Raw genomic sequence first — 13,654 nt, 5'->3', positions numbered from 1 at the left:
GTATATATATTTGTATTTTCTTATTCGGGATTGTGGGAAAAGGTATTTCGATCTCGCTGTCTTTACACACAAACTGAAAGATTGACAATAAAGTTGACTTGACTTCCCATAGGCTAATCTGAATTGGAGTTAGGGTTCCCGAAAATAACCACAGAGTGACACCTCTTTTTCTCTTAGACATCTTTACTCCAACTCTCTCCCGGGAAAATCTGAGCTGTAAAAAAAAGTGTGTTGAGATGCGACTGCCCCCTGTGGTGTCGGAGTGGAAACTTCAGCCACCAGCAGCTGTTCCTGATGCTGCAAAGAAGACGTGAAACTTTCCTAACATGAACATTTCATCTTTTTGAATGCATCAATCCTTCATTCATTCATACAGCTCTTATTGTTATTTCGTAGGGAGGGAGAATGCAAAACAAACATCTGAATAATGCAAGTTGAGTGCAGTGTTTTATTAACTCTAATGCAATGTTGTTTACAAGTGCAATTCCCCAACTGTGGAGTAAGTGCTTTCAGAGGAGAAGTGACTTCCTCAGTAGTTTATATCAAAAACACACACACACATCATGGTCCAACTTAATAAATAATCTGAATAATAAACTTTACAGTTACACAAAATGACAAGAGATTTGAAGAGGTAAAGCAGTCCATCTGTTGCTCCTCTTCCTCACTCTCTCTCCCCCACATTCCTCTCCTCTTCCTCTTCTTCAGTTTGCTTCACTTCTCCAAACAGGCTTCGGCTGATGTCCTGCCAGGCTCTTTTGCTGCCAGCCGTTAGCGCCGATGTGAAGGTCCGATGGGAGAGAAGGCAGGCCCGACTCCCTGAAGTTGACCCCCGGATGTGAAGGGGGGGAGGAGAAAGGGAAGTGACCGTGGACAGCCCGGGCCATCGAGATGGGCTTAGGGAGGCAGCATGGGAGCAGGAAGGGGTGAGGTATGGGATGAACTGCTGTCAGGAAAAGAGAGAGAGAGTCAGAGAGCAAAATAATGAGTTTCATGTTTGTTAAGACAACAGGAAGTCAGATACATGTACATTTATCAAGTTCATGTCACATTTGTATAAAAAACGATTTGTTATATTCACCTTTCGGGAGTAAATGGGGCTTAAAGGGGTACATTTGGATGTTTTAAAGTAGGGTTGCATGGGAAATGTATACATAGTCAGTAAAACAGACATGAGTGAAGAAAAGCAATGCACTGCTGTGGACAGGATTTTTTGATATACTTTATTAATCCCTCGTGGGGAAATTGTTTCTCTGCATTTGACCCATCCTAGTGTTAGGAGCAGTGTGCTGCCATTTTGAACGGCGCCCGGGGAGCAGTGTAGGGAACGGTGCCTTGCTCAGGGACACCTCGGTAGCACTTGGTCTTGCCGGGACTTGAACTGGTGACCTTCCAGTTGCCAAGCCAAGTCCCTATGGACTTCCCCACCACCGCCCCAAGAAACAGCAAACCATATTTTAGAAACCTTAAAAAATGAAAATCAGCTTCAGTTTACACTATATTTACAATATGTTAACGATAGACTTTCCCGATGAAGTTCGTGATCTGGTGGGCTGTTTGTCAGGAAGGTAAAGGAGGTTTTTATACATGTTTAGTTGGAAACGATGTATGCTTAATATAACTTTGTAGGAAAGCCAGGAAGATAAAAAAAAGTTAAATATTACAGTTTATGCTACATTTTTCTCACAGAATAATGGCTTTGTTCCCTTGCTGATACTCGTGTGTGTGTGTGTGTGTGTGTGTGTGTGTGTGTGTGTGTGTGTGTGTGTGTGTGTGTGTGGTGTGTGTGTGTGTGTGTGTGTGTGTGTGTGTGTGGTGTGTGTGTGTGTGTGTGCGTGTGTGTGTGTGTGTGTGTGTGTGTGTGTGTGTGTGGTCTATAGCATTACTATACTTGTGGGGACCTAAATCTGTTTACATAGTCACGTGTGGGGACTCGCCTCCCTTATGGGGACAAATTGGAGGGAATCTTTAATTTTAGGGTGAAGACTTGGTTAGGTTTAGGATTAGGGTAAGGGTTAGGGTTAGGGTTAGGGTTAGGCATGTGTTGGTTATGGTTAAGGTTAGGATAAGTCTCCAGGAAATGCATGTAAGTCAATGTAATGTCCCCTGAAGTGATGTATACATGGTGTGTGTGTGTGTGTGTGTGTGTGTGTGTGTGTGTGTTGTGTGTGTGTGTGTGTGTGTGTGTGTGTGTGTGTGTGTGTGTGTGTGTGTGTGTGTGTGTGTGTGTGTTGTGTGTGTGTGTGTGTGCGTGTGTTTTCATCTACTGTAAGAAATATGCTGAATCCTGACCTCACACAACCCCACTTTAAAAAAACTCTGATATATCCATTTAAATCAAGTTTAAGTCCTTCGCAGCAAAATGTCTCTTTCACTTTGGCTATGCTGAACATTACAGTCTGTTTAACACAGATTTGACCTTTTACGGCGAAAGCGATATTCACCCTCAAAAGACTCCACAGTTACACCCCAGATACTTTATTCATGATTTCTTTCTTTTTTTAAATGTTGTCTTCAAGGTCAAGATTGAACTTCATCCTAGCATTACTTCACACATCTCATGTCACCTTGGAGAAGAAAGAAAAACCAGTGAGGCAAACCAGGAGAGCAATTTCTTGTGACTTGAACTCACTGAGATTTCAACACACTGTGATTTTGCAGCGAACGAGCATTTGAGAGTGAGTGATGTGAAGTGTACTAAATATGAGGTGAAAGCATTCTGATATCCAGCTAAAACTGCAATTACTGAACACACTACAAAAACTCGAAATCTTGCCCAGTCTAATATCTAGTCAGAATATGTCTCAACACTTGATATAAGACATAGTAACTTCAGAAGTAACACTGCAATGAGATATAGGCTCTTGTTTTTAGACAATGCATCATCTTGTTAAGTCAAAACATCTTATTTTGAGTTGTATCTCAGATGAAACACATATTTGTTTACATATTTATTAGAAAATCACCAACTGACATCGGAAAACAACACTTTTGAGCATTTGCGGCTTATTTTGTAACACAACATTTCTTGATTCTGGTCAAATATAGTTCAAAATGAGTTCTCCAGCTAATTAGAAGATCTGATTGATCTAAATATCCCTTCTTATTTCAAGAAATCCTACCAAACACATTTCCACTTGTTCTATTGGCTGACTTTTGCACTTATTTCAAGTGAAAACAGCTTGTTTTCATTATTGTTTAACTTGTTTTTGGAACAGCATTTTCTCCAGGAGGATCCAACGAGGGACTGTACCAAACTAAGCATTGTTTAAATATCTCTGTTCTTCTTGCAGTTGATCCCATTGTTGTCCGGAAATATAAAAACTCATCAATTAATGTCACATGTTTCTTGTTGAACAGGGACCAAAAACATGTTAAAACCCCAAATGTGTATCAATCCATGGCTGAAAATAGTCCCCAACAAATAAACAATTTACTTTTTTTTCAGTACCATTTGAGATTTCTGCGCCATCCTTCACAAAAGAATGAAGCTTGCATGTGTACATTGGTGTAAGTGTGTGGTTAGTATGTCTATGTAATGCATTTGTATGTATGCATAAACAAACGGTTTATGCTTTCAGTTTTATCACATTGTATTTGTATTTCTTCCGTTCACTCACAGCAGTAGGTGTCACGATCTGTCTTTATGGTGTTTTGTCTTGTCTTGTTTTATTTTGAAAGGTCTTCACTTCCTGTCTTGCCTGTTTCTGTCTGCGTTGTGTCTTGTTTGGATTTGTCTGTGGTTCCCTGTCGTTAGTTTCCCTGGTGTGTCTGATTACCCGATTGTGTTCACCTGGTGTCCCTGTGTTTTCTCCTCCCTCCTCACCTGTGTCTTGTTTCTGTGATTAGTCTTGTGTGTATTTAAGTTCTGGTTTTTCTGTCTTTGTCGGTTCGTCTTTTGTCATGACTAGTTCGTCGGTGAGTGTTCTGTTCTGTCTGTGTTATCCCCTAGCCTTGAAATAAAGGAACTTTCACTTTAATCTGCATTTGGGTCCTACCTGCTTCACACACCGTGACAGTAGGAGCAGAGATAGTAAATAAAACTTAATATTTACGATCTATTTATGATTTATTTTCCTTGTAAATATAATTGAGTGTTCTTTTCCTTTAGTAACACCATTATATACTTTGCTCTATTTGATTGTTAGTTTTCCTCTTGGAATATTTGTTTCCACAGTTATCCTGCTTACTTGAAGTAAACGGTTATTTTGTGTTTTTTGTAATTATTGAGTGTTCTTGCATTTTAATGTGTGTGTTTTTGTATACCTCGGGACTGTGGGAAGCAGTATTTCGATCTTTCTGTGTACAAACATATTTTGAGATTGACAATAAAGTTGACTTTGATTGACAGTGCTGCAACTACCTCTCATTTTAACCCTTTGAACCGTGTGATCATTTGTTATGTTAACAATGGGCTTTGGGCTATTTACACTTTGTAGGCTTTGACATTGCCAAAGGATTTGTAGACACCAAGACAAATAAATTACGTGTTTCCTTCTTGGATCCAATATTTGTGTTTCATTATGCATTCACTCTCAGACAGACTAAATACACAACCACAATAAAACAGAATAAATACATGATGTTAGCTCTGCAGATGTTCCTGATGTGCAGGTGTGTGTGTTACCTGTGTCTGTCCGCGACCTGGATCCTGAACACAGAGGAAGACCACCCTCAGGAGGGAGGAGAGGATGAAGATGAGGAGGAAGAGGAGCGCTCTGCAGCAGCTGGACGCGTGGAGGGTGAAATGAAGGGATGATTGAAATGTGAACATGCATCCTTTAATAACATGATCTGAAGCTGTGTGCACAAAATATCAAGAACACCAGGAATATTTGAGTGACTTATTTAATATGTAGATCATTAGAGAGGAAAGCAGCACTTCAGATGATTAAGACATTACAAAGCGAAGGTGTTCCTGATGTTTGGTACACTGGTGGCCTCATTTAAAACGGAAACATAATCAAAACTTAATTACAAAACATGACACCAAGAGTTTTATTCCAAAACTGGATTTCAATAAAAAAGGGTACACTTTTAAATAGCTTTCTAACGGATAACCTCAGCTGTTGGTTTGCTTGAACATGATATTACTTTAAAACGCTCACTCCCCCTCACATTACAGCGTCAGCCAGACACTCATTTTTATAATAAATGATAACATTTCCATAATTATTTCTATTCAAATCTGCAGTTTTGTATTAAATAATAAAGTTGAGGTAATTATTCTATTAAAGTCGGCCCATTTTTATTGAATAATGTTGTTAAAGTTATTTTTTAGAATAAAACTCTTCTCAGAGGGACTCGTGTTAAATTGCCGCTCATGTGGTGAGAAAATGAGTTTTTAAATGACTTAATGTTTAACGGAATATGGCATTTTTCCAAACAGTGAAGTCTTTTAAAGGGGCCCGATTCTGCTCAATTTCATATCAGTATGTAGTGTCTCTACTGTGACATGTCTCCATGCTTTAATGCTCAGAAAGCTCTTTATTTCTCTCATGCTGCCTGTGCTGCAGCACCTCTTTCCACCCTCTGTCTGAAACCAGAGCCCAGTCTGCTCTGATTGGTTAGCTGGCCGGCTCTGTTGGGATTGGTCAACCGCTTAGAGATGTCCCGCCCCTTAGCCTATCGCGAGTTAGTTGGAGCGCTAGTTAATAGAAGCTCCAGTGTTACGTAGTGAGCAAACTTTGGGATTGTAGCCTTTGCAGACCATTCACATGCACACAAACCTATATAACAGAATAACAGGAAAGGGTTAACCCCAAAAAGCATAATAGGGCCTCTTTAATCTGTGATATGAGATGTAGAGGTGTGGAGATGACCTGATGGCCGGGTGGAGGTGGTGGAGGTGGAGGAGGATATCCCGGATAGTTGACCAGGATGAGTTTGCTGAAGTTGAACTTGTAGGTGAATCTCTTCCCTTTGGTTTTGTGCAGGATGTGTTTGTTGTAGTAGTATCTGGAAGTAAACATGTTCTCTGTGTCAGACTGAATGTGTGTGTGTGTGTGTGTGTGTGTGTGTGTGTGTGTGTATGTGTGTGTGTGTGTGTGTGTGTGTGTGTGTGTGTGTGTGTGTGTGTGTGTGTGTGTGTGTGTGTGTGTGTGTGTGTGTGTGTATGTGTGTGTGTGTGGTGTGTGTGTGTGTGTGTGTTGTGTAGGTGTTGTGTCTGTGTGTGTGTGTGTCTGGTGTGTGTGTGTGTGTGTGTTTGTCTGTGTGTGTGTGTGTGTGTGTGTGTGTGTGTGTGTGTGTGTCGGTGTCTGTGTCTGTGTCTGTGTGTGGTGTGTGTGTGTGTGTGGTTGTCTGTAGTGTGGTGTGTGTGTGTATGTGTGTGTGTGTGTGTGTGTGTCTGTGTGTGTGTGTGTGTGTGTGGTGGTGTGTCTGTCTGTGTGTGTGTGTGTGTGTAGGTGTGTGTGTGTGTGTTTGTCTGTGTATGTGTATGTGTCTGTGTGTGTGTGTGTGCGTGTGTGTGTGTGTGTGTGTGTGTGTGTGTGTGTGTGTGTTTGTATGTGCCATGTGTTACAAGATTACATCTGTGGGCATTTTACTTTTTAATTTGACAACATATGTTAGCGAGGAGAACATTTTATTTACATCTTCAGCCTGAGGGAGAAGCTGCACAGAGAGGAAGGATTACACGTTATGGTTAGAGAACAGTGTGTGTGTGTGTGTGTGTGTGTGTGTGTGTGTGTGTGTGTGTGTGTGTGTGTGTGTGTGTGTGTGTGTGTGTGTGTGTGTGTGTGTGTGTGTGTGTGTGTCATCAGAGGTGAAAAAAGTATTTTCCTTAAAGTTAAATAAGTAATACCACAGACGTAGAAATGCTCTGTTACAAGTCAGAGACCCACATTTGTTTTTTCTTGGTTTTTACTGTAAGTAGAAAAGTATTAAAAACAAAAAATACTTAAATGTACCAAAAGTACTCATTATGCAGAATGGCCATTTTTGAAATAATATATTTGTATTTGACGTCCTAATTCATAATTCCTAAGTTGTTTATTATATATAATAAATGTATAAGCTGAAAAGTAACTAATCATGTCGTCTCATCAACTGAGTGCACGGCTGAGTTTGTCGTAAAAAAGTATTAAAAACAAAATATACTTCCACATACAAACCATCATTCCCAAGTTAGTAAGTTTTGTATTTATAATATAAAGCTGAAAAGTACTAACTAATGTTGGCAAATAAATGTAGAGAAGTAAAAAGAACAATATAGTGCAGTAGAAGAATAAGTTAAGTAAGCATACCATTTAAAATAAGTAGTAACAAGTAGTTACACATTATACTGAAGTACAAAACAAGAGTAAATAAAATACATATTTTTATATTTGTATGATTTGTATTCGTGATTGTGGGAAAACGGTATTTCGATCTCTCTGTCTGTACACACAAACTGAAAGATTGACAATATAGTTGACTTTGACTTTGACTAAATGTGTGTCAGTGTCGTCTCATCACCTGAGTGCACGGCTGAGTTTGTCGTAGTTCATGTGAGGTTTCCCCTTCCTCTCCCCCCACAGCCTGGCCAGCCTCTCGGGGTCCCGGATCACGAACTCCCCCCACTCCCCTCCCCAGCCGATGGCCCCGGCCTCCCCCCCCCCCAGCAGCTCCAGCAGGAAGTGCCACAGCTGGACCTGCCTGGACCCCGGGGACCAGGAGGGTCTGTAGGCCCAGTCGGGGAACAGCACTGCTGGGAGACAGGAGGAAGAAGAAGCGTTAACGACTGGAGGGCACAGACAAGTCACTTAAAGGCACAATGTATAGATTCATACAAAAAGAGTTTAGTTTATTTGTTTATAGTGTCGTGGACAGTCCTCATTGATCAACTGTCACATAAACAGTAAATGGGGCCCACACTCTTAGGAACATTTTAGCAACTATATTTTCCTGAGGTTAAACGTTATTAAAGCGAGACATTACATTACCGATCGTTTTCCGGCAATGTTAGCTAAACATCTCTGCAGCCAACTGCGTGGAAGAAGAAGCGTTAACGACTGGGGGTCACGGTCAGGACATGCCACGTATTGCTTAAAGTTTAAGGCACAATGTATAGATTCATACAAAAATAGGAGAAAACAGTTTTGGTAAACAAACATTTCAACACGTAGCATTGGTGGAAAAAAGCGACAATCTAATCACGCAGCAACAGCAAAGCATCGTCATGGGGAGCTAAATGCCCCATAGACCCATTAAAAAAGAATCAACTAAAGGGTGATCAGACTTTACTCATGTAATTAAAGCGAGACATTACATGTACTCAGGCCCGGTTCCAGAACAAAATGACTAAGGGTGCATCTGAGATTAGAGAGGGTGCAGTGGTAAAGTGCTATTTTTATAAATGGGGAGTGGACATAACACCCTCTAGGGCAGTGGTTCTCAAATGGGGGTACGCGGACCCCTAGGGGTACGTTGGAGTACTGCAGGGGGTACGTGAGATTTATTTTATGTTAAGAAAAAAGTTTGAGCAGTGTGAGTTTTATATTAACAGAGTTACACATATTTCAAAACGCGAAGTGTAATAACTGCAGTGGCCTTCCTGTCACTGAGAATAACAAAGGTTCCTCAGTGAAGCACAAGCCCATGTTTCACTATATTGTAAGTACAACTTATTAAAAAGATCAGTTCAATGCAACTAATGTTGTCTTAGTGTTATTGCATGATGTTAAAATTGGTTTGCCATGAATTTAGTGATGGATTGTAAACAATTGAAATGTAGCATTTAAGTGCTTCTCAGTTACAATGTTGTTGTTTTAATATTGCTCTATCACTCCTCACCTCCTCTAGGGGGGTCCGGGGACATTACATTTTTTAAATATTGAAGTTAAAAGCATCAATCTGGTGCACTTTGAGAGCAAAATGAAGAGATCTATGGATACATCTCAACACCCATATGAAACAGAACTGTAAGCAGGTTTACTATTTCTTTATTTTACAAATCACTCCCCTTTCAAGACCGAAATGTCTACAGGCATAGCAGAAGATGGCATCTTGTTTAGAGGAATATTCCAGCCAATCTCTGTTGTGAAACCATGAGCTGCAAAATGAGCGCCTTACCCCACTGTACAGGCGAGTTGGGTACTTTTTTAAATATACCTGGGCAGGCTCTGTTTTCCCGAGGTCCTCTGGCACTTGCGGGCCGCCGAGGGGTGGCGGTGTTTGGGGCAACGAAGACCGCTGCGGCTGCTCCGCCTCCGTGGGCGAGGCGGGCAAAGCCGGCGAGGCGAGCGGGAGGACGTTAGTGTCCACGACAGTGGCCGCGGGTAACGTAATGTCCCCATGATCTGAACTGTTATTACCTGCAGTAGATGCAGTGTTACTGCTGGCAATAAGGGCTGGTTGTTTTAACAATTTTCTGATGTCCATCATTGACTGCTGTGTAAGCACTTTGCAGATGATGAACGCGCAGCGGCACAGGTCACGCGCACCTGACATAATAATGTTACTTACCGTTTAAATTGACCAAATAAATGCAGCAGACAAAGTTATTTAACCACAATTACAATTTATTTTATTTCAACTATATTCTTATAATTATTATTACTACTATTATTATTATTGTTATTATATAGGCCTATGTAATTTTTTTCACTTTTATTTATTTATTTTTCACTTTTAATTTTTCAAATGAGGGTGCATAACAACTCAACTGAGGGTGCAATGCACCCTTATGCACCCCCGTAGAACCGGGCCTGCATATACTGGACAGTTTTCTGGCAATATTAGCTACTCCAATCAGATTCAAAATCAGAATCAGAAATACTTTGGTAATCCAGGGGGAAATTGGTTTTCGTATCCCTCTCTCAATCTTTGCGAATGACCCAGAAGTGTGTGACGTATCTGGGCATTAACCTACGGTGGCCCACAGGTGTAAACACGCTACAACGGCCCAAGACAACACCTTTAAAATGTAAGTGTTTGGGCCGTTTTAAAGCATTTGCACCTTTCGACTATAACTCTATAAAAAATGTAGCAAGCAAGGCGCCAGATCGTAAGCATGTATGCAAGATGAAGCTACGGCATTTTGGGATATAAGCTATATTCTTGCTTGCGGCACCATTGTCTAATATAACCATCTGCTTCAAATCTTATCATTCCAAATCTGCTGAGTCGCTGGTTTAAACTCCAATTAGGCTTATGTGCAGAGATTCCTGCATCTGTATTATTTGTTCGTTTGTATAACAACAATGTCCCAAATGACTATAAATTGGTTGTTGACAACACATTGAAATATGAAACATTTCACCAGTTAAAGATGACACTTTATCTAGAGCCAGAGCCGACACAGAGCAAGTTTAATTATTTACGCTATTATCTTTTGTGGTGATCATTAAGCTTTGTTTTTCTTTTGAGCAAAACGAATCGCTCCTCCATTAAGAGAAAAACTATTTCAAGCTCATTCTGTTCACAACATGATTATGTGTTACAAAGTTTCTCAGAGGAAAACAGATATCTGTATATCTTTCATTTAGATATGAAGAAAGTGTATTCAGTATAATGCACCTCACATCCTGCTTGTTTGATGCTCATGAAACAAAGCTGCAATTTAACGTAAGAAAATGCGTGATTCGTATCTTACACGTGACACGTGTTTGGGAGATCGAGTGTTTGTCAAGACGTGATGTTTGACAATAGTGAAATAAGCTAACATCAGGGGTGAAATGTTACTAAGTATGTATACTTAAGTACTGTCCTTAATGCAAGGTGTATTCATGACATGAAACTTCATACTTCCACTGCATCAAAGAGGAGCTATTGTACTTTTGACATGCATTTATCTCAAAGCTTAAGTTACTTTATGGTTACAGTTGTTCATCTCCGAACTATCCATTGAAAACTATGTGTCTTCAGATGTGTTTGTTCAGTATGTAATTTTTTAGGATGAAGTGTTTCTTTGAGAGCTTAAGATAAATAAACTCTTGCATTGACAATAGAGTGATACAGGAATGAGTCCTTAAGCCCAGAAATGAGTTGGCATTTTACCAAAATGTTTACCAATGGTTTTTGTAAATGTTTTTGGTAAGATGCCTGAAATAAGTTTTGTGGTTAACACAATCTGAAGAGTATTTACAGAATGTCGGAAGCTTTTTAAGTGTCAATAAATACGTTGGTTGCAAACGAGTGTGTAAATGAGACGATTAAACGTCATCATGCAAAACGTTAGCCGCCTTTAGCTTAGCGGTGTTGACGTGAAGTCATGTGACCGTGCTGCTCTTTAGCCTTACGTTAGCTATTTACTTCTGGCGATTGCATTTACGCTTCAGAAATCGAGTAGTGTTGATATGTGGAGATTATCCTGCTGAACAAAACGTGTGAGTGTCATGAACGTGTGCTTGCCAAAAATCTTATTTTCTGCAATAACGGAAAAATGAACTATCCAATTGGCTTTTTGTCGAGGGACTCTTGCAATGCTACATTCCTGGTCGCCCTAATATATTTTATATATATGATCTTATAGATGCACTGATTAAACGACCTGACAGTGAATAAAGGAGTTTAAACAGGGCCGGCCCTCGGCATAGGCAGTATAGGCGAATGCTAAGGGCGCATCAACCCATAGGGGGCGCCGAAAATTGTTCGGCTATCTTATAGTAACAGAACTACGCCTATATTGAGTACAGCGCCCATAAACTATGGCACCCCCCCCCCAAATCAAGTTGAACTGCCCCAGCCCCAATAAAAACCAGAGGTTTATGTGAAATTGTTATTTTTTTTAAATAATAAGTTTTTGTGTGCAATTATAGGTTTTAATTTTGTATTTCTGTTAATTTAAAATAAATCAAACTCCTAAAAAACGTACACAGCTTCTGTGTGCTTTTATTAACATTGGAATTTACATTGTAAGCGGCCGCGGGGGTGAGAGCTTTAGAGAGCTCTCTCCTGAAAGACTGAGCGGCTCTGAACCTCAGCTCAGTGAGGTAAAGGCACACCTTTATATGATCATTATAGTTATAAAAAAATAAGATAATAGGTGAAAAACAGGTATAAAATACTGACAGTACAAAAAAGTTGTTATTAATAAACAAGAATACAGTTTGAAAGGGGAGTGATTTGTAAAATATCCATAAAGAAAAAGAAAATCTGCTTACAGTTCTGTTTCATCTGGGTGTTGAGAGATGTATCCATAGAGCTCCTAATGTTGCTCTCAAAGTGCACCAGATTGATGCTTTTAACTTCAATATAAAAAAAGTCTTCCCAGGGGTGCATCCCCCCGGACCCCCCTAGAGGAGGTGAGGTCCCCCCCACTTAAATCATGTTCAAATGGATAGGAAACTAAATACAGTTACAGTCCTTCTGTTTTGGTGGTCATGCCACAACCGTGCACGCGCGAGTCATAGTAAGTGTCTGCATTGGGGGGGGGGGGCGCCAGCTAAAATCTTGCCTAGGGCAGCAAATTGGTCAGGGCCGGCCCTGAGTTTAAACATACAGCAGTAAAATGCAACACATGCCACAGTGGACACAATCCCTCCTTAATAAGTTGCAATAATTAAAGTAAAGAATAGTGGGGCGCAAAAAATTACAGGTCAAAATAGGGCAACTTAAAAACGTGTTATTGTTTTCAAAAATGTGTTCCGCATTATTTGTCAGGGATGATTTGACTGTTGCTTTGTGTTTATGTTTATCGTGCCTCTGTACAGGCTGCAACACACTGCAATATATAATAATTCTTACAAAAAATGAACAATCACCCCCTCAAACGACATCCCACACAAACCCACATTATGTAAATAAATAACAGAGAATAAACACACTTACTTCGACTCCAGTAAGGCGATGAAAGGTGTCCCGCTGACGAGGAGCTGCAGCTGCACTGCATCTGAAACGTTACGGAAGCAATAAAAGGTTTAAAATAGCTTAAAACAATTATGAATGAGCTGTCACGTGGTGTTAAATTAGCCATTAGAACTCAGCACAGATGGGATCGATCACTGCAACTTCTGCACTTCTGCACTGATCAAATGTAAATTATCTTCACACATATTAATGATAAATCTAAACCCAGAGCAAAGTCTCCTATCAATACCAAACATAATTGTAAATAAATATAACGTTTATAGATCTTTGTCAGCTCATAATGTGCTTGAAATTAAATGTAATAGTGGATTTTGGATTAGAGCTACGTGAATGTTTGAAAGCATCACTTTCTCTGCACATTTTCTTTTGTTTTCTACATTTTTCTACATTTTTTTACAACCATTTCCTCCCATAACCACACACATTGTCCGCCCACAGACACAGTGACCTTCCCAGAAGATTCGGAGCAGCACCATTTTCCCTAGAAGGCTGAAAACTAATCTCTTGAAGAAGTACTTCACATAACCCTTTCCCCCGCTGAATGATGTCTCCTCTTCTATATAAGCCCTCTTCCACGAGCTGTAATATCCTCTTATCTTGAAGCAACAAAAAAACGATGTCTCCTCTACCTCTTATTTTATTTCTCTTTTCCCCCTGTGCAGCAGAGCACTCACACATGATCATTGCATGGTCATTATCAGGACACTATAGGCGAGACATTTTACTTTTATGAGCGGCATTTATACAAATACACTTCTGCTTTCAAAAGGCCTTGACACAACATGAATTAAAACATGACACAGCAATAAAAGTGTAATCATGCTGAGAGGAGATTTAAAAGGAATAAGAGTCAAATGTAAAAAGG

At 40.0% G+C, this 13,654-nt stretch overlaps 1 protein-coding gene across 1 annotated transcript; it reads right to left on the bottom strand.

The window, feature by feature from the left end:
* Positions 1 to 382: 382 nt before the first annotated feature.
* On the bottom strand, positions 383 to 12,811 carry LOC117538603 (ETS domain-containing transcription factor ERF-like). The gene is made up of 5 exons (XM_034204459.1): positions 12,751 to 12,811; positions 7,456 to 7,687; positions 5,823 to 5,958; positions 4,628 to 4,727; positions 383 to 946 (listed from the first exon to the last, which is right to left on the bottom strand). Exons 1-5 carry the CDS (start codon positions 12,809 to 12,811, stop codon positions 705 to 707), a joined length of 771 nt encoding a protein of 256 aa, XP_034060350.1. The 3' UTR covers positions 383 to 704.
* Positions 12,812 to 13,654: the final 843 nt, after the last annotated feature.

The sequence above is a fragment of the Gymnodraco acuticeps genome, unplaced genomic scaffold, assembly GCF_902827175.1.
Source record: "Gymnodraco acuticeps unplaced genomic scaffold, fGymAcu1.1, whole genome shotgun sequence".
In the NCBI taxonomy this organism is placed as follows: domain Eukaryota; kingdom Metazoa; phylum Chordata; class Actinopteri; order Perciformes; family Bathydraconidae; genus Gymnodraco; species Gymnodraco acuticeps.
This window is presented reverse-complemented; position numbering and strand designations above follow the sequence as displayed.

What these genes read in the sequence shown, in the direction of transcription:
- LOC117538603 (XM_034204459.1), bottom strand. Translation starts at nt 12,811, where the DNA reads ATGCAGTGCAGCTGCAGCTCCTCGTCAGCGGGACACCTTTCATCGCCT. An exon ending in AAACTCAGCCGTGCACTCAG is followed by an intron (nt 5,959 to 7,455) that starts GTGATGAGACGA and finishes GTTTACTTCCAG; the next exon opens with ATACTACTACAACAAACACA. An exon ending in CAGGTCGCGGACAGACACAG is followed by an intron (nt 947 to 4,627) that starts GTAACACACACA and finishes TTTTCCTGACAG; the next exon opens with CAGTTCATCCCATACCTCAC.